Source organism: Suillus clintonianus, assembly GCF_016758775.1.
Source record: "Suillus clintonianus strain FC179 chromosome Unknown DEU56scaffold_104, whole genome shotgun sequence".
Classification (NCBI taxonomy): domain Eukaryota; kingdom Fungi; phylum Basidiomycota; class Agaricomycetes; order Boletales; family Suillaceae; genus Suillus; species Suillus clintonianus.
This window is the reverse complement of record NW_024539328.1, coordinates 17,842-35,576: the sequence shown is the minus strand read 5'-3', so window position 1 is coordinate 35,576 and position 17,735 is coordinate 17,842. Positions and strand designations below refer to the sequence as shown.

General features: G+C 48.3%; 8 protein-coding genes across 8 annotated transcripts; 4 read left to right on the top strand and 4 right to left on the bottom strand.

Moving 5' to 3' along the window:
* Positions 1-488: 488 nt before the first annotated feature.
* DEU56DRAFT_828775 (uncharacterized protein) lies at positions 489-3,431 on the top strand. The gene is made up of 12 exons (XM_041354442.1): positions 489-874; positions 933-944; positions 1,007-1,069; positions 1,120-1,148; positions 1,200-1,321; positions 1,374-1,404; positions 1,457-1,487; positions 1,542-1,640; positions 1,688-1,842; positions 1,896-1,973; positions 2,022-2,255; positions 2,311-3,431. The coding sequence occupies exons 1-12, from the start codon at positions 645-647 to the stop codon at positions 3,183-3,185; spliced, it is 1,959 nt and encodes a 652-aa protein (XP_041203768.1). The 5' UTR covers positions 489-644; the 3' UTR covers positions 3,186-3,431.
* A 2,030-nt stretch (positions 3,432-5,461) lies between these two features.
* DEU56DRAFT_923814 (Six-hairpin glycosidase-like protein) lies at positions 5,462-7,150 on the bottom strand. Its single transcript, XM_041358543.1, has 7 exons — positions 6,844-7,150; positions 6,559-6,791; positions 6,442-6,506; positions 6,319-6,386; positions 6,062-6,264; positions 5,858-5,997; positions 5,462-5,801 (listed from the first exon to the last, which is right to left on the bottom strand). The coding sequence occupies exons 1-7, from the start codon at positions 6,990-6,992 to the stop codon at positions 5,496-5,498; spliced, it is 1,164 nt and encodes a 387-aa protein (XP_041203767.1). The 5' UTR covers positions 6,993-7,150; the 3' UTR covers positions 5,462-5,495.
* Positions 7,151-8,285: 1,135 nt separating this feature from the next.
* DEU56DRAFT_828767 (uncharacterized protein) lies at positions 8,286-10,423 on the top strand. Its single transcript, XM_041354441.1, has 12 exons — positions 8,286-8,570; positions 8,630-8,686; positions 8,737-8,818; positions 8,867-9,146; positions 9,198-9,216; positions 9,267-9,355; positions 9,405-9,488; positions 9,549-9,590; positions 9,643-9,663; positions 9,720-9,961; positions 10,012-10,206; positions 10,255-10,423. Exons 1-12 carry the CDS (start codon positions 8,506-8,508, stop codon positions 10,348-10,350), a joined length of 1,272 nt encoding a protein of 423 aa, XP_041203766.1. The 5' UTR covers positions 8,286-8,505; the 3' UTR covers positions 10,351-10,423.
* Positions 10,424-10,973: 550 nt separating this feature from the next.
* Positions 10,974-11,564, bottom strand: DEU56DRAFT_745066 (uncharacterized protein; the record flags this gene model as incomplete). Its single annotated transcript, XM_041349127.1, has 1 exon — positions 10,974-11,564. The coding sequence occupies one exon, from the start codon at positions 11,562-11,564 to the stop codon at positions 10,974-10,976; it is 591 nt and encodes a 196-aa protein (XP_041203765.1).
* Positions 11,565-11,623: 59 nt separating this feature from the next.
* DEU56DRAFT_828760 (Alpha/Beta hydrolase protein) lies at positions 11,624-13,025 on the bottom strand. Its single transcript, XM_041354440.1, has 3 exons — positions 12,754-13,025; positions 12,358-12,662; positions 11,624-12,298 (listed from the first exon to the last, which is right to left on the bottom strand). The coding sequence occupies exons 1-3, from the start codon at positions 12,965-12,967 to the stop codon at positions 11,726-11,728; spliced, it is 1,092 nt and encodes a 363-aa protein (XP_041203764.1). The 5' UTR covers positions 12,968-13,025; the 3' UTR covers positions 11,624-11,725.
* Positions 13,026-13,937: 912 nt separating this feature from the next.
* On the top strand, positions 13,938-14,710 carry DEU56DRAFT_828756 (uncharacterized protein; the record flags this gene model as incomplete). Its single annotated transcript, XM_041354439.1, has 3 exons — positions 13,938-14,103; positions 14,155-14,177; positions 14,250-14,710. Coding segments are annotated over exons 1-3 (305 nt in total), but the record flags the coding sequence as incomplete, so codon positions are not given.
* A 97-nt stretch (positions 14,711-14,807) lies between these two features.
* Positions 14,808-16,428, top strand: DEU56DRAFT_745026 (TATA box binding protein associated factor-domain-containing protein; the record flags this gene model as incomplete). The annotated part of the gene is made up of 5 exons (XM_041349125.1): positions 14,808-14,876; positions 14,931-15,026; positions 15,078-15,803; positions 15,854-16,195; positions 16,246-16,428. 5 exons carry the CDS (start codon positions 14,808-14,810, stop codon positions 16,426-16,428), a joined length of 1,416 nt encoding a protein of 471 aa, XP_041203762.1.
* A 104-nt stretch (positions 16,429-16,532) lies between these two features.
* Positions 16,533-17,638, bottom strand: DEU56DRAFT_917286 (mitochondrial carrier domain-containing protein; the record flags this gene model as incomplete). The annotated part of the gene is made up of 6 exons (XM_041357975.1): positions 16,533-16,709; positions 16,757-16,942; positions 17,006-17,129; positions 17,239-17,326; positions 17,380-17,536; positions 17,597-17,638. The coding sequence occupies 6 exons, from the start codon at positions 17,636-17,638 to the stop codon at positions 16,533-16,535; spliced, it is 774 nt and encodes a 257-aa protein (XP_041203761.1).
* Positions 17,639-17,735: the final 97 nt, after the last annotated feature.

Below are 17,735 nucleotides of genomic sequence, written 5' to 3'. Positions count from 1 at the left end.
TAGGGAGCATCATCGATGACTCGTCTAAGACCTATCATCGTGCTCCATTTTGCAATCCAATTGTGGTGCAACACTGCCAGCCTCGGGGACCGGCGCAGCAGCCCGAATTGTTGGCCGAGCCCCGGTGAAGCTCATCGATGCTTAGTCTGAGTATTTAATAACCTTGACTAGACGACGTTGCCTTGCCACTCAATGATCCTAACGCGCCCATGAAACTCAGCAGCGACTCGCCCCACTTTCTTTTCTGACCCTAGATTGCTTTTCGTTATCATGCACGGCCGTGGCTACATCCATCAGAGTCACCAAAAGGTATATTACTAGACTGCGCCTGCCAGCGCAAAATCTAGACTCCATATTGCAGTACACTTAGTATAGTATCGAGTGACCTTGTTCGTAGTCGTCGTCGATGTCGTTATTGTTGACTTGCTAATTGGGCTGCGCTCCTGTACAAACATGAGAATGTGATAATAATATCAGGCACCCATGGTTACAACGTTTCACCATCGTTGGACAGAACTTTGTCAACACACAACACACGCCAGCCTCGTTGGCAAAAGTCAGCTCAGCTGCGGTCTAAGTTTCGACTTCTTCTCTGTACCATTTCGACCTGTAACAACCTGTAACAACTTGAACGTTTCCTCAAGATGCCGCCCAGCTTGAAGCAGAGACTTGCTGCTCTTTCACTTGCGCCATCTTCTCCAACATCTCCTCTGGGATCATTCGATTCAGGTCCTCATTCTCTGCTCAATCGAAGAAAAATATTCAATCCTCCATGGAAGCGAACCCCGGGCGCTACGGGAGATGAGCCCGACGCAAGGGATAAAGTGCAGGAGGTTATGGGCAAGGTGATTTTCCAAGCCGGTGTCGATTTCGAGTAAGTGCGATACATGGTTAGCAGCTGTCAAGCTATTCATAGTTCGTTTCCACCCTAGGACTCGGCCTATGTAAGTTCCCGTACTGCCTTGGACATTGGTGACAGATAACTAACGTGGGCTGCACTGTGCAGGGTCATTATCAGTGCCTCAGCATTACCTGATCCACAAGAGGTCTCCTATGATCTACTGTTGCAGTACGTGTCTGTGCAGAATGCAACCAGTTATTATCCTCATACCCTGTCAGGCGAATTTTGTCATACCTTGATCTCTTTGGTTCGTCCCTAGCGCTATCTCTATCTGCTGGTCTCACTCCGTTCTCTCCAGTTGAATCCGATTACACTGTGGTATTCTTCGCAGCAGGTGGTCGCTACGCTCCCCACTGGAACTGGGTTTGGAAGGCATATCGAAGTCTGAGTAGGAAGTACCGCAAGAACTTGAAGCGGCTGGTCAGGGATCCTTTATTTACTCACGATGCAAGCAACTGAATGTTCAGCGCAGCTTATTGTACACTCTTCTTTTTTCTCGAAAAGTATGTGAAATCATTCGTTCAGCCGGGCGCTCCTTTTACCTGCCCTCCGCAGTGCTTTTCTCGTTGGCAGGTGCTGTCGTCAGGTCTTTCGGTTTCGCTGTCCTGGTTTCTTATCGCGCTGAAACATTGTTCCACAGCCCAAAATTCTTTCGCAAAATAGTCTACGTCGACACTCTGTCGGACCTGGCGACTCAGGTTCCATTGACTCAAATTGACATTCCACCTGCGGTGTACAAGTAAGTGCACTCTAGCCTGTTTGACACGTCTGTTAATACATCTACAGAGAGAATATGAAACAGGAGCAGCACATTGTACTACCGACTCCTGTTCGCTCTAGCGTCTTTGGTGTGCCCTTAGAAGAACTCATGGGTCACGATGGCGAAAAGGGTAGCATTCCGCGGGTTCTGAAAGATGCTATCCAGGACCTTCTGACCTCTGGTGGGTGTCGAGGATGATTGCTATCGTTGCCTGAACTTATCAAACATACATAGGACTGAACGAGGAAGGGATTTTCAGGCGATCACCGAGTTCCGCGTTGCTCAAACAGGTTCAAGAGGCCTACGACAGAGGTATTTTTCTTTTTTGACATTGAATTGCATATTATAACACTCGACCAGGCCAAGTCGTTTCCCTCCAAAGCTTCAATGACCCCCATCTTGCAGCTGTGCTATTGAAGAAGTATCTCCGCGACCTTCCCGACCCCCCATTCCCAGACTCTCTGTATCCCGACATACGTCGATGCCCGACGCCATCGAATGACCCGGCCGATATCGCTGCTACAACATATATTCGCGACACACTCCTGCCACAGCTTATGCCATGCATGTATATCTTATTGAGCAACATTCTTTGTGAGCTGCGCCGTCCTTTGATATGCCAGAAGACATACACCTAACACCGATTTAGACGTGCTGCACGAAGTTTCTCTACGATCAAGTGTGAATCGCATGGATGCACACAATCTTGCTATTGTCGTCTGTCCCAACCTAGTCAAAAGCGCGGACCCGATGCAAGATGTACTCATATGTTCAATACCAAGTGGACCATCAATGTCCAGTTCATCCTCCACTACTGCAACGCCCACGCCCACGCCGGCCGCACCAACGCCTCCCACCGAGACTCCAGATGGCGGTACTACTCTGGGATCTATCATCAAGCTCTGTATCCAGCGCTATTATGAAATATTTGACGAGGTCCATGATCGCGCAGAGGCAGTGCCCCCGTCCACTCGAAGGTCACCTTCCCCACCATCATCGGAGGGTTCATCAGGCTCACAGCCCAAACAGGCACGACCATTGAGTTTACGGAGCGATGACGAAGAAATTGATGATGCGATGTTGGTCATGCCGATTGGGCCTAGTGGGTCGGGGATTTCCACGAACGAGAATCTGGCCAGCGTATGGGCTGGTGGTGGTGCAGATGCAGATGCAAGTGCAAATGCAAATGCCTTCCCATACCAGCCGCGGCGGCGAAAGTTTCCTGCAAGTGGGGCCAGGAATGGAAGTCGGGGTAATGGAAGTGGGGTAGGCTCTGTTAATGATGATAGCCACAATGGTGTGGGGAGCCGCCATCGAAGCCCAGCGCGTTCGTCCATCAGCATAGAACATCCGGGGAGTGTGTTTGGTTCTGGGAGGGGTTCGATATCCATTGGTCGTGGGACGCTTCGCAAGGCCAGTGGTTCGGGGGTAGAAGCAATGGGAATCACTGCTGGCGGGTTTTTCACTTCACCGAGCGATGCACCTCCTGTACCGACACCGAGAAAACGTCGAGCATGGGTATAAAGACCGATGCTTGATAGAGGTTTTGGACTTTAACTATATTTTCGCTATCTGTTATCTATTCACCGGCTCCGCTCATGAATCTGAGCCGGAAGACTGCTGGTTCTCAAGTCTAACCCATCTCATGCTTATATCTACATGTGTACTACGATAGTCTTGTAACTTCGATCTGTACTGATGGATTAAGATTTCACACTTCCAGATATCACTCTGTCTATGAGCGTCAGTCCAAGTGTTTGACAAGTATGACCCGTTCAACGCCGTGGCAGCAAGTACTTAATGAACCTGGTGATGTGATAGAGCCGGCCTTGGCAATCGTAGGTCCCATTCAACCCTGGTCAAGCTGAGGACTACAAAGTTAGGGACCTGCAGGAACCTCCGACAGCAGCAGGGCCTGTGATAAGCCTCATATGTAGTTGACAGTTTTCCTTGAATTGGAAATTGATGTAAGTTACGTCGCCGAGCGGCGATTATCTTAAACTGTACAGTTGAAATCCGGTAATTTCCGCTCTTGTAATAATCGGGACTCCAATCTTCTTTCTTCTTATCGCATCGCTTCTTTCCCTTTCATGATGTGCATTCTCTACTACGTCCAAGTCTTCAGCTTGTGTTCATGATCTTCCTCGAGTCGGAAGTACGAGGGAGTGGCAAGCAGGCCCTCTTATCGGCTTCCTCTGTGAATTACGAAGATTTCGCAGCGAGGCAAAACGATCCAGATAGGCAAATGCCTTCCGGCCGTACCTCGCCGTTTCACTCACTGCACAGGGCTATACGAAAGCTGTCAAGGCGTCAAAGCGATCCTTTTCTCGATACATGACTTGATATCGATGCCTTACACAAATTTGACAAACACGAAACCATGACCAATTGTTACCATGACAATGATACAAAGGGTCAAGTGGCTTTGTATGTTGCATACGAGGACTGTTCGCTTCGATACGTCGAGCGTGGTTTATCGGTGCATTCGTGCGTTCACGCGCGGCATTGCCCTCCTTGACCCGCCAAACTAGAAAGCATTTGACGATCGCATACCACGCAGTCATACCGTTGACCAGATCAGTGTTCACACGCACAGAAACGCACATACTACGCAGTCATACTATTGACCAGACCAGTGCTTACCCGCACAGATACGTGTATACCACGCACGCAGTCACATCGATGGCCAGTGCATAGCCGCACTCATTTGCGCATACTACGCAATCATATCGTAGCCCACGCAGTCGAACACGATGCGTTGCCCACGGGGCAAGTCATGGACAAAGCATACGAGGATGACCTTGAAGGAAGTCTATCGGTGCTTCCGTGCTTGGCGCGCCATGACTCAAGTCTCCCTGGGCTGTTGAAAAAATACCAGGACATGGCCCTACCAGATCATGATCCCATGACATATCGTTCACAGACTGATGCCATATCCAAAGCTCTGTCGTGATGTCAAGCTGCTGATGCATGCTGTCAATCCAACGAGGCTAACTTCGAGTCGGACTCACTACTCCTTGAGTTGTTTCGGGTGTATGTGGGTCTCTGTGTGTACGCACGCAGCGAAGTGGAAGTCGGTTGAGAATATATCCTGCCGAATTCACTTTCGGTGGCGGAATTTGTTAAAAATTCGTCCTTCCGCTGGGAAGAGTATCATCGCCGTTCCACGGAATTGGTGGTCGTTCTATTATCTGCATATTGCTTTTGGAGCCCGTCGTGGCTTTAATGATCGTAAGTTGTTATATATTTGTACCGTATCTTGACGCTCATGATAAGATTTCGCAGGGGGCTTGTCGCCTGGACATTTCATGACGGTTCTTTCCGTCAACGCGGGGAAGATCCCGTGGCTTGTGCCAGGGTTTGTCGTTTTCAACTGGAGCCCTCGGGCCTGTTGAGGATTACCGCATAATTTTTTATTATTTCCCTTCTTCGTGAAGGGTATTGTCTGGGCTACGGTTTCTTATCGGTTGGACATAATTCACGTCTCACTGTATCCTTTGCATGAGTGTATGACGTGACAATACTACCTTGCATATTCGAATCTTCGGGCTGTATCATGGCTCATGGCTGCCTTCGATTGAAGTTCGTACACGTGTCTTTTGGATGTCGATTGCTCGAAGAGTGTCTCATTTATTGGATGAATAAATGCAAAGATAAGTGTTTCGGTATACAAGTGACAGTGCACTGCATGACAACTTGGAGTACAATTTGTTGCAAAGAGGCGAAAGGAGTGGCGAATGAGAAACGAAGGCTTTGTTTCCAATGAGCGTAACAAGAAAACGAGTGGAACCAGAGATGATGGGAGAAGAAAAAAAATGCTTTGGCTTTCAAATTTCAGACGCCAATCCAGTCTCTCCATGCCGCGAACATCATCAGCCCAAATGCCTGTGACTCTGTACTCAGCAATCCTGTTTGAGTCCAAGCCAAGGGATCGACTATAGGCTGCAGGGTCCCGAGGTTCGTGATATTGCCCACAACGGCATTTCGTATTTTCGCAGCCACATCTGTGTAGTTTGAGCCGAATTGATGGGGGTATAAATGTGCAACCCGATATGCCACAGAGGCGAGGGCAGCGGAGGACGCTGCATCAGAGAAGGACGGACCCCCGGTGATATAGTCCGGAATCAAATTGTCTGACGTCTGTGTCGAGAACATGATGTCAGTCATCAAGGGGCTCAGGAGAGATTCGTCATTACCAGGGCAGCGAATTCGCCGTCTAGAATTTCCTTTATCCATGAGGTAAGAGCAGCAATCTGAGAAGCCATCATTGAAGAGTGCTCGGTCTTCTGGATCGTCACTGCGACACGTAGCATGCCAAGTGCTGCCCACGCATTACCTGCATAAAATTCGTGCGATCGTAAGCTGTTTATTGCGTTTGTAGAGACCACGGTTGTATTCACCAGTTCCCCAGATACCTTCATCTATCCACTCTTTTGTATCGTCAGAGTAAATGTGTCCCCAGAGTTTTCCAGTGGGACCGTCTAGAATCAAAGCATCGCGGTACAAGCGACATTGATCGTATGCAATCTGAAGGAGAGTCGCGTTGTTGGTGACTGCCCCAAAGTATGCAATAAAGGGGAACCCCATGTAGACGCCATCTGCCCTGTTTAGTCATGTTGAGCATTTTCAAACATATTGCAGATGGCAAACATCGAACCAGTATTGACGTGAGTCAGCACGATGAGAAATAGCTCCAGTAGAGGTACGAGGAGCTACGTTGAGTATCTTGAAGAATTAGGAGTCACCAGTCAGTCCAAGGAGAAGTGACTGCAGAACACACAAAGTTCAGTTGGGCGTCAGCCGCGTTCAACCAATAATTGTGCCGAGATGTATCAGTAAAGCTGCCTGTCTCAGTAGTTGAAAATTCAATTCTCCAACACAACAAAGGGGTGTTTACCCAGCAGGACCGCAGATCCAGCGGAGGCACCATCCAATGCAGCGCCGTCTTGAGCATCACCGATTTCTTGGCTGAGGCGACCGTCAGAACTTTGCCTGACAGCAGCGCTATAAGCTAGTTGCAGAGTTGAGAGGGGGGATATCCCGCAATAAACAAATGGGGAAGATCCAAAGACAGAGTATTCTGAATCATCGAATTCGAGTATGCCGCCCGCTGCAGTTCCTTGTTCCCAACTAAACCTCAGCACGAGTCAACCTGCAGTTGAGCTATGATATGGTGGCTTACCTAGTCCTGATAGAAGCCAGCATGGCTGAACGAATATTGCCTGCCACTGTTAGCTTGCTCTGATACAACGATGCATCCGAATAATCAGCTGCATGTGCACCAAGGCATAGGAGGGACCACACGCTGACTGCCAGCCTGGTCTGGCGCATTATGAAGGGAGGATGGAGACGGAAAATGTGAACTTGCTACTTAAGTCAGGATTCATTGTGATTATCCACCTCTGACGGAATGAATGACAGCAAAGTTCAAGCACACACGCCATAAGACCACCATTTTTGAAAAGTTGCCTTGGAATATCATAATATGTCCAGGGCGCGATCATCTAGGATCTCCCACACAACCACAGACAGCCGCCGCTGGGGCTGCAAGTGCATGAGAAATTGGCATGCCTAGCTCTCCCACAGTTGTTAGTCAATGGTGTTATTCAAATTCGTTCGGGGATCGTCTTGATTTTGGGGTATTTGAATCCTTCGAAGGCGGATCGAGCCATTGCCAAGGATGACCTGAGATGACTGACATACAATTTTGGCCCACAGACGGGCTGAAGGATATAATGTGCTATGCATGAGCACATGAATATAAATGAAAATATGACATACTGACGGGACGGTTACTAGTGTTGTTGTCGGATGAAGGTGGCCTCGAGCGGCGAGGTGACTTGAATTCAAATTTTGTGAAGCAGTACGATCCAGTTTCGTTACGTCTCGTTTAGAAAGCAACGAAGTGGCAACTGTCAGCATGACAATACTTCAATGAGACCCCGATGTGCGTGCGTAAAGATAAGCCGGTTTTGTGATATGACACATGTCAGCAAACTCAGCATGCATCGATCGGCTGATCTGTTTTCGTTGTTGAACCATTCGTCAGCGGGAGAACTATGATTCGTGAATGCTCACCTGCACAGCGGGCCTCAGTACTGCCAGTGAGTGGTCTAACAATTGTGAAAGATATGTCAAGAACGACCCAGCACCAGCGCTCTTCCAAGGGTATACACTTGAAAATGAAACAAATCATTAGGCTGTCCTAGATTTGAGAGTCAGAGCGCGAATCGATGGCCACCTTTAAGTACAAGTTTAAATTAAGTCTGACTCAAGTATCGAGCCACAGGATGGAGATGAGTTGCTGTTGCTATTGGCACTCCTGGTTGGTGCTGGTTCTTGCGAAAATATGACTGGCTGCATTTATAGTGGCGAGGTTCTGACATGCTTGGATAGTGTTCCAGCTCAGCCATCGTGGAATATCCGTTCAGAAAGTGTCGGGCTTGGAGGAGTACCTCGTTTATCGTGTTTTGCTTTCTTCTCATCGGGCGACCAGTTTGCATTGAGATCGGAAGGTGTACGGTCGACTATATGATGCAGCGGCTAGCAGTGATCGAGTCGGACAAGCTTACTAATCACCCATTCCAGGGTTAGCATTCTATTAATATTCGTTTCAACTTGTTACGCGCTTGTTCGATGCATTATTCGGCAGCTTGAGCCTTGTGGTACCCTACCAGTCAGTTCACGTGCACCTATAGCCTAGCTAAGCGCTTCCATCCACGACGATTCCGCGTTTTAATCCACATGTCCAAAATCCGCTTGGTAGTCTCACTAGCAGAGGTCTGAGTTGCAACATTCTAGATCACCTTACCACTGGAGCCAGTGTTACGACTGGTACATACCAATGAATTCTGAATACTCCTTTCGACCGTTGGCACCATCCACCATACGAAGGAAAAGAAGTCCAGCGTTAGTGACCCACCTCTTGCAGTATTCACCTCCAAGGAGATTAATACCCTCTAACCCAGTCCAGTTAATCACTCTCATGTTCAGAGAGCACTTCCAAACGCTGTTCAGGATGACAAGTAAGGCCGTGCGTTGTTCTAATCTAGCATGCTGCATATACATTGTGTAGACAATCTGGGCTCCCCACCGGTTGGATCAGTGTTCGGCATCCAGATTTTGGTACGAACTACTTTCACGATGAGCCTGAGATGGTGAGTAAGTAGAATGTCCGTCACTTACCAAGTTAACACCGAACACAGAGAGTGTGCAGCACTGTGTGTCCGAGTCGTGAAACGAGCGCCTTACATAACGTCATCACCCAGCTACTCTGCGGTTTGAAGGAGACCGCCCCTGATGATGCCGAGTCCGAGATGACTCTCGTTCTGGACTTATTCTTATCTTCCGTCGGTGCAGACCAAAAACCCAATTTCGGGTATTATTTTGTTTCTCATACTCACAAGCGAGTCTTTTGGTTGCAAAGTTTCGACCTAGATTGCTTATCAGAAGAATGTGACGGATCTATGGGGTCAACTTCCAGATGTAAGGTTTAATTCATCCTCAAACATGCAAACGAATGACCTTGCTTTTTAGGCGCTGAAGCACAGTACTGGTGGGTAATGGACAACTTGCCAAATAATTGAGTCGTACAACTTCGAACAGGAAGCATTGCGAGCTATTTCCGAATACACTCAACGTCACAGAAGTTGTCATCCGTGAACTCAAGAGCATTTTGGTCCAAGCATCTGCAGGTATTTACGTTGTTTTGTGTCAAATACTGTCGGTGGTAACTCGAAACAGATCGCGTAACTTCGAAATTCTCAACATCACCCTATGATGCAGATCATATCTCAACCATGTTGGAAGTTGTGAATAATATTGAGCGTACGTGACCATCATTTTGAATTCCACTCGCTTTTCAGCGCTCAGCTGCTTAAAATTTAGCTCAGAGCAAGAGCGAGGATGGGCGCTCAGCTTGGACAATAGGTACGAATTGATATATTTTCGACTCCTTTCATTGACCCATGATATGTTATAGCAAAATTCATGGTGCTATATCGTTCGTGCCCGATTTTCTGGGTCAAGTGTTCTGTTGACTTCCCGCACATGCATCAGATATCGGCATATTGCGAAGCTCATACGGTCAAAACGACGACTATTTCGACATCGACTACTCTGAGCCAAATTCGGAACCTTACCAACGCTCGATGTTGATGGCGCTTTTTTCTCCATTAATGCTGAAGTCCGTGGAAGTCTACGCAAGTGAATTACACAGCTTTCGAGACAATTTCTCACTTGCGCGGTGGAAGAAGTTTGTGAATAAGGTCGATATCAGTATCCGCGATTCCAATCTGCTGGTACGATTTACAGAGGCGTCATTGTTTTACGCAGCTCATCTATATACCAGGCAACTGTCCTGCTTAGCACGAACATCGGCTTTTTGGCGATTGCAAGTGTAGATGCAAGCAGTACCGACAGTTCAAGGTCAGGGGCACAGATTGTCATATATTGCTCTGTCATCTGCAGCATTGGAAGTATTATCATTGGTCTTGTTATTTTCAAACAATACCGCGCAAAGGGTGCTGATACTCCTGTGAAAGCGGTAAGAGGTTGTCATCATTTATCCCCGAAACCGCTAATAATGGTGCAGATCACAATCTTGAAGCGGATCTTCCTTGAACGATACGGTCTTGAGAGGCTTGCGGTTATCTGCAGCCTGCCGTATGTCTTGCTGATGTGGGGGTGAGATTGCTTATCTCTAATTCATCAACACCCTCATAGTCATTCCACCCGCTAGCCTGATTTTGTTTACGATTGCATTTTGCGAGATTGCTTTCAGAAGGACAGATGTCGAAACTCGCACACCTGTTGCAGTTGCAATCTCCTTGGTTTTATTATCTGTGTTTGGGTCTTTGTATACCGCTGGGCCACCAGACAAGGATGAGAAAGTTGTGGACCCATCCAAGGTCTCAAGCTGGAGAACCATAGGTCAGCAGATCGCAGGGTTCGTTCCGGCTGTGTGGAAGAGATTGCGGAAGCGGGACGATTTAATGCATTGCGCGGATATTCAGGACGATGGTGACAAGGAGACAGGTCTCAAGACGTGTTGATTTCTTCTCCTCGGCTCTAAGTTCACGAATCACGATCCGAACGGCTACGACTATTATCACAGACCCTTTAGCATTGTTGTATACCCCTTGGTAATTATATCACTGTACAGCGTCACTCATATTCAGATGAGTTTGGAAAGTTTTCTAGGAGCTCTGAACACCCGATGCCCAGGTTGCCACACCCATTGATTGCAAACGACTCGGAAAATTCGAAGGGAATATCCAAGGAGTCAAATACCTTTAAGTGAATAAATACTAATCATGCAACATTCAGACCCATGTAACTATTTCCTTTTGCTTGGGGCATGCTTGTCAAAGTTGTGAAGCCCACCTTTTGATAAAGGGCGCGGCCGCTCGCATTATCATCCCCGACCAATAACAAGACCATTTTATCTCTCTTCCCCTCTGAATCATTTATCGGATCCACATTCGTCTGTACCCATTCCAGTCCTGCTTTCACTAGACTCGTTCCTAGACCCCTTTCCCTGTGCTCTGGGTGCACCCACATCCCGGCTACGAAATACATATCCCAGTCTGCTCCTACTCCCGCCCTTTCGAATGGTTCCAATGTAGCAGGAATCAGTTCAGAAGGTCCGAGTACCGAGATCATTCCGACCCATGTTTCGCCGACACCGATGCTCCCCTCGTCCTTCACGGACGCGATGAATGTGCGCTTAAAGCGCGATGTGAGCCGTTGTGCCCAGATCTCGGGCGTGAATGCAATCTCGCGTTCGTATGTGGAACTGAATGAGGAAGGATCAATTTTGAGGGACGTCAAGCGAAGTGCTTTATATTTGTCGATGTCTTCGTTTGTCACCGGTTCGGCGACGGGGACAATTCTGTAAGCCATGGTTGTGAAACGGCCAAACATAACGCGCACGTCTGAGGAAGCCTGTTAAATACTGCACTCGATGCTGTACATGTGTTGATTGCGTTTTGGTCTACTGTGTCTCTATCTAGCCGCCGTGACTAAGAGTCAGTCCGAGTCATCTATCAAATTAAGTACTGGTTTTAAGTTAGGTGGCCGTAAAGGAACTGGACAATTGTATCATACGATCCTTTGTTTTCCAGCTCTGCGCCTGGTTGATAATCGAATGAATGCTCTCGACCTGGCAGTTCTTCCAATACGACTTCAACGCCAGCCTTCGTGAGTAAGGAATGCAAATTGCGAGACTCCCGCAGGAGGACAGCTGTGTCACTAGTTCCATGGATGAGGTATGTTGCCGGCCAATCCGATGTAACGTTGAACTGAGGGAAAATGTTCTTGTGATCAGCAATGAGTGCCTCGTCGAATGGACCTTCAGTATGGATGGCCTGGCGTAACGTAGTGCTGAGACTTGGTTCATGCTGGCCCGTGATATAGTCTAAGGCGACCCCGAGCTGCAGGTATAAGCGTGAGATTAGCATTCGTGGGTTCGCAGGATATCCAGGGATGTGATATGACAGTGGATGGTATGCAAGTGGTGAGTCTGATGTACTTGGGAGGCTGCCGAACGGATGTATATATTCGGAGAACCGTGCGGGATCTAGCATTTCTCTTCCCCGAAGGAAAGGTTGCGTCTTGGGAGCGATATAGTGGTCTGTCTGAAGTACAGAATGTTGATGCAATCAGAAACTGTTGGAGGTCTGAAGACGGGACTTACTAATAAATCGCCTCCCATACCATACAAACTGAGAACTACTTTCGGTTTCGGGACTGCATGAATAGCGCATAAATATGCACAGAACCCACCCGCGCTAGTTCCAGCTACACCGATCGATGCGGGATCAATACGGAAATGTGAACCAGAGCTAAGACCAGCCTGCTGTTGATTGAGTTGAACATTTAAATCTCCCGCGACAAATGCGATGGCGTCCTTGGTATCAGCGAGCACATCGTATCCGGTTCCTGGAGGAATAAGACGATAATCCGCGCTGATGAATATGATACCACGTGCGGACAAACGGCCTTGGGGGATCGCGTTAGTACCAGAGGTTTTATTGTAGTCAGCATGGGAGAAAGGCAGCGGGGTCGGACTTGGAGCAGGGCTGAAACTGACTTTTCAGCCAAGTAGGGAACCAGCTCCGTCTATTTCCTACGGCAAATCCTCCTCCGTGAAAGTAGACGACTGCCGGGCGGTGCTTCACCTGTTGGGTGCATTGTTGGTTGACGTCGTGTGGTGGAAGATAGACGTCAAGCAGGACGCTGATTCCGTCGACCTCTTTATAAGTAAAGGTCAAAGGACTGTCGAGGTTGTATTGGTTTTCTGTCATCGCTTCTTCAGATCGATTCCAGCTGGAAGCTATGCAGGCTGTTGTCTATAAGACCAAGTAATAACTTCACAGGCTGCGAAGGCCCCCGGAAGCTCCACCAAATGTCTGTCCGCAAAATAGCAGATTTCAGAGCGAAATTTGACCAAATGTCTGTCCTAAGATAGCAGATTTGAGGCTGATTTTACCCGAGGTCTGTCCTTAGATAGCAGATTTTTGACGGCCGGCCGGCACCTGTCAGGCGCTGTCAATCACAAAATATAGGAAAATGACAGTCAGACAGCCATCAATTGAGACCAACACAGACCAGCTTTTCACGATTTACTACTCAACAGCTCAATGTGATCGTCGAGGTTGCCTACCGTGAGGCTGCCCAGATTTGCAAGCAGATCCTCCGCATCCGAGTGCCCATCTTGGCGAACGGCAAGACATTCACGCTCACTCCACTGCGAGCCCCGCGTCTATCTAGCAATCACCAACAGCAAGCATCGGATGATGCTAGGGTATGTGTCGTCATCATAATTAATTCGTGGTTTGTCCTTGATTGACGCTTCTAGGTCATTGACGATCTGGGAGACCACGATGATACCGACCTTGATGACCTTGACGATATGGCAGACGACAATCTGGATGATGAAGATATATCAGGTATAGGCCATTTGCAGACTGCCGAGAGTGCTGCACGAGAAGTCACAGCATATTCCGCACTATGTGACGACCTTGAGGAGGCTGTGAAGGATTCACAGGCAGTGTTCTTGTTATCCTGCAGAAGCAAGATAGCAGTTTTGCACCAGTTAAGACGGCACGAGAACTGCGCTGGAAACAGGTGTCGAATGCTATTGCTCGGGTGATACAGCCCCAAGGTGTGTCATATTATAAATGTCGCCCCTCGTCGACTGTTCAACACCAACGCTATTTAGAATTGCCGAACCTTGCTTACGAAAAATATATCTAGCCTCTTTCCGCTCGAACGCGGCTCCTATGTGATTATGCACACTGCTGTACGGTTCTACATTGGCGAAGTGCTTGACTTGTACAGGAAAGGTGCCAACAGTTGTTATGGTTCCATTCAATCCACGACGAGTGTCTCCACATTGTCCTTTCTCTCACTTCGAGTTTACCCTCCACTGGAGACTGCAGTGAGTAAATTCCGCGCCATAATATTTGTTCTAACACGTTCACTGTTTCAGGCTGCTGCTTCTAATGCCGACGAGTACGACACAGCTCTATGAAGACGAAGATGTGTCGCCCGATGCTGTCCCATCATTTTCCCGTCTTCCCAGCCGCTACCAGTACGAGATCCATACACATGCTCCTGCAAGCAGCATTCTCTATCACATTGGCAAAGGGGCTCTCAAAGCAACAAACTCACGGGCATTGGAACTGTCCAATGCCAATGCTCGCCACTGGGTAGCGCTGACCGCACCACAGGTTAAGCAAAAATTACCTAGACTCAAGATTTCTGGGGGTAGGATCACGAAAGCTGAATTCTACTTAATGCTATATCACAGATACGTACAATGGGTGTGTTTGAGATGCATCCGTCGTTACATACCACTCTTGTTCACTGAGATACTATGTGTTCTTCGTCGTGTCACATCTTGCTGCGGTGTCACATATGTCAGACCGTGTGACACGTGACATGTCTGTCCGGAATAGCAGATTTTACACCCGAAAAATAGCAGATTTGAGAGCCAAAATGAGGTCGATGGGCGGACAGACATATGGGGGAGCTTCCGGGGGCCTGGCTGCGACGACTCCGAAGTTCAGGTTGATGTGCACGTGACACAGCCATTATAGTGAAGCGCCTGGAATCGAGGAGCTGTCATTAACGTCGATCACGATGAGCAAACCCAAAGCGAAAGCTGCTCAGACACATCAAACAGGGATATACAAGTCAGACTCGGTCAGAGTATGCATCACAAAAGTGTCAATTTATGCGACGAGATGAAGCCGACATTTGCAGGACGTCGCCGAGTCGCTGGGCATTGCCAACTTATCCGAGACAGTAGCATCCTCACTTGCGAGTGATGTCGAGTATCGCATTCATCAGGTCATAGAGGTGCGCGATTTGCGTATAAACACGCTCAGTAGAAAGCTAAGGACATAATAGGAAGCCTCGCGGTTCATGCGCCATGCCCGACGAACTACGATAACAACTTCAGACATTGACCAGGCCCTTCGAGTTCTGAACATCGAACCTCTTTATGGTCACAATCCACATAATCCACCAGTATTTAGACGCGCTCTGCCGTTCCCGAACTCGGCTAATGTAGGCCCTGTCTACTTCGTGGATGACGAAGAGATCGACTTTGACCGCGTGCTCCGAGAGGAGAAAATTACCCTGCCAAAAGGGGTCAGCTGGACTGCTCACTGGCTTGCAGTTGAAGGTGTCCAGCCTCTCATTCCAGAAAATCCACCAGCAATACCGAAGGACGTCGATCAAGAAATTACGAAATCACCACCCCAAGCAAACGGTGCATTCCCATTGACCCCGCCGTCAGAAAGCCGTTCTACTGTCAAGAAGCAACAACAGCAACAGCAGCATCTCGTCAAACAAGTGCTATCACGAGAGCTACAGCTGTATTATACGCGGCTTACAGCGTCATTATTGCCGCCTACTGCTGACTCTACTAAGCGGACAGCAGCCCTTGCGAGTTTGCGCAATGATGCCGGGCTACAAGCGCTCTTGCCTTACCTCATTCGCTGGGTTGGAGAGGGCGTTGTGACCGCACTAAAAGAGGGTGCTCAAACTGAAGCGGATGGACGGTCGTTGGAGGTTTTATTGGACGTCGTTAGCGCCATCTTCGAGAACAACACATTATTCATTGAACCTTATGTGAGCGACACTCTCAACCCGTTACAGCTCAGCAAATTGATGTTGTACAGCTCCACCAATTATTACCAGCTATCCTGTCAACTCTTCTCCATTCCACGCTTCCACCATCGCATGCTACCCACTTGCGCACATCTGCCGCTCAGACGCTCTCCCGTTTGCTTACCCAACATTCTACGACGTACCCATCACTCTCACCACGAATTATGAAAACACTCCTCGTTGCTCTCATATCATCAGACAAATCCAAAGGCACACGGGAAGGTGCCATCCGTGGCCTGGTGGGAATCGGAAAGGAGGCGGTAAGGAAAGGACTCGTGGAGGGTGGCGGAGTGAAAGTTGTGGGAAGTGAATGTACACGAGGAGAGACCGGCCCCCTCGTCGAATCCGTCATGGTTAGTATTTGTTTTAATTTGTGCGATCACGCGTGTTGAGTATCCAACAGACCGCTTTGCATGTTCTGCATCCCGCATCAGACATGCCTGAGTCGCTAGATGCAACGGACGAGGGCGATGCTATAACTATAGGGCAGTTGCAAGAAGTTTTAGGCAATTTCTTCGCTGAGAAGCTTTATGGTGATAAAGGTTGGGCAATGGGTATTCTGGGTAGCATAAAGCAGCAAAGTTGACCCTAATTGTTGTATATCTATCACAATCGATCTTGCTGTACGCTGTAAATAAATGATATGGTGATAACTGATGAGCGGGTGCAAATAATCGTAGATGATGTCCCTCAGGTGCTCATAAAACCATGAACCGCCCATTCGTAGACGCCAAGGAAGACGGCTCCCCCAGCAGATATCCACATCGTTCTCGGCACTATACCTGCAAAAAGAACCTTTGCGCCCTCTTGCACGTATATTTGCCGAAATCGCGCAGGAAGACTCGGCACTTGCTGCTTCGAAGGGTCCTGAATACGTCTAAGACATGCCATGAAGATTCATAACAGAGACCTACTCTGAGATCGAGCATAACGCGTGTTTTGAGGACATCGAGCGGGGTTGTTAGTGCTGCTGCAGTTCCTCCGGCTATGCTCCCACAGACGGCAGCCTCGTGTGCATATAGGGGTTTTCTGTCCAGATATATTGATAATCGGTGCTTGAGAAACTCATATAGCGGGAATTGGAGTGATGTAAAGGGTATCTTGGAAGTACAAGCACTAGATTAGTGGATCATCATAGAGGGCGTGAGAATGCATTCGTTTACCTCGCGCATGATAGTAGTCCAAAAACCACGATAGAACCCGCGAATGCCGTCATGTTGCAGGACAAGCGTTGCGGCTTTAAACGAAGATGTCGAAGCACCATACATCGATGTTTTGCGTCCTGGTCTTGATGACTTCAGTAGGAACGCGTATCAAACAAGCAGCCTGAGCGAGAAAAGATTCATTTGCGAAAAATAATTTTGCAAGTAAAGAACTTGCCACTTCTGCCACAGACGCGGATAACATATGGTTCACAGGCGCAAGTTGGCCATGAAGAGGAATCGAGTGCTTCATGGCTTCATACGTAGAAAAGAATGCAGCAGCTGTAATCTCCGTGTCAGAACGATCATCACACGACAACATTTTTCATGTGTACCTCCTGGGGCGCTTCCAACAACCACACTGCCCACACCTTTGTAAATTCCCCGAAAGCCGCCAGCCTTTACGAATCCCTGTGCAGACTGCAGACGCGTCTTGACGGTGTCTATCGGGAAGAATAGTAGGTCGACCGCTGTTCCTGCCAGTCCGCCAGCCTATGAGGGATGTCACGTTGGCACAGAACATATTCTCGTCTTGCAAGGAACTTTGCGCACAGCGAGAGACTGGAAGAACGTCGGTTTCCGTTCTGCTGCCATGATTGTGGTCGACTCCGAAACTCTTTCGCCAAAGTTTCGCACCAAAATGTTCGTGTGACTATACCTAAAAGGTAACGTAATTTGAATGTTTCCTGAT

What these genes read in the sequence shown, in the direction of transcription:
- DEU56DRAFT_828775 (XM_041354442.1), top strand. Translation starts at nt 645, where the DNA reads ATGCCGCCCAGCTTGAAGCAGAGACTTGCTGCTCTTTCACTTGCGCCA. An exon ending in GTCATACCTTGATCTCTTTG is followed by an intron (nt 1,149 to 1,199) that starts GTTCGTCCCTAG and finishes CGTTCTCTCCAG; the next exon opens with TTGAATCCGATTACACTGTG. An exon ending in CCAGGACCTTCTGACCTCTG is followed by an intron (nt 1,843 to 1,895) that starts GTGGGTGTCGAG and finishes AAACATACATAG; the next exon opens with GACTGAACGAGGAAGGGATT.
- DEU56DRAFT_923814 (XM_041358543.1), bottom strand. Translation starts at nt 6,992, where the DNA reads ATGCGCCAGACCAGGCTGGCAGTCAGCGTGTGGTCCCTCCTATGCCTT. An exon ending in TGGATCTGCGGTCCTGCTGG is followed by an intron (nt 6,507 to 6,558) that starts GTAAACACCCCT and finishes CTACTGAGACAG; the next exon opens with GCAGCTTTACTGATACATCT. An exon ending in ACGGCGAATTCGCTGCCCTG is followed by an intron (nt 5,802 to 5,857) that starts GTAATGACGAAT and finishes TTCTCGACACAG; the next exon opens with ACGTCAGACAATTTGATTCC.
- DEU56DRAFT_828767 (XM_041354441.1), top strand. Translation starts at nt 8,506, where the DNA reads ATGAATTCTGAATACTCCTTTCGACCGTTGGCACCATCCACCATACGA. An exon ending in TTCACGATGAGCCTGAGATG is followed by an intron (nt 8,819 to 8,866) that starts GTGAGTAAGTAG and finishes CACCGAACACAG; the next exon opens with AGAGTGTGCAGCACTGTGTG. An exon ending in TCCGCGATTCCAATCTGCTG is followed by an intron (nt 9,962 to 10,011) that starts GTACGATTTACA and finishes TCTATATACCAG; the next exon opens with GCAACTGTCCTGCTTAGCAC.
- DEU56DRAFT_828760 (XM_041354440.1), bottom strand. Translation starts at nt 12,967, where the DNA reads ATGACAGAAAACCAATACAACCTCGACAGTCCTTTGACCTTTACTTAT. An exon ending in GTTCCCTACTTGGCTGAAAA is followed by an intron (nt 12,663 to 12,753) that starts GTCAGTTTCAGC and finishes CGATCCCCCAAG; the next exon opens with GCCGTTTGTCCGCACGTGGT. An exon ending in GTATGGGAGGCGATTTATTA is followed by an intron (nt 12,299 to 12,357) that starts GTAAGTCCCGTC and finishes TCTGTACTTCAG; the next exon opens with ACAGACCACTATATCGCTCC.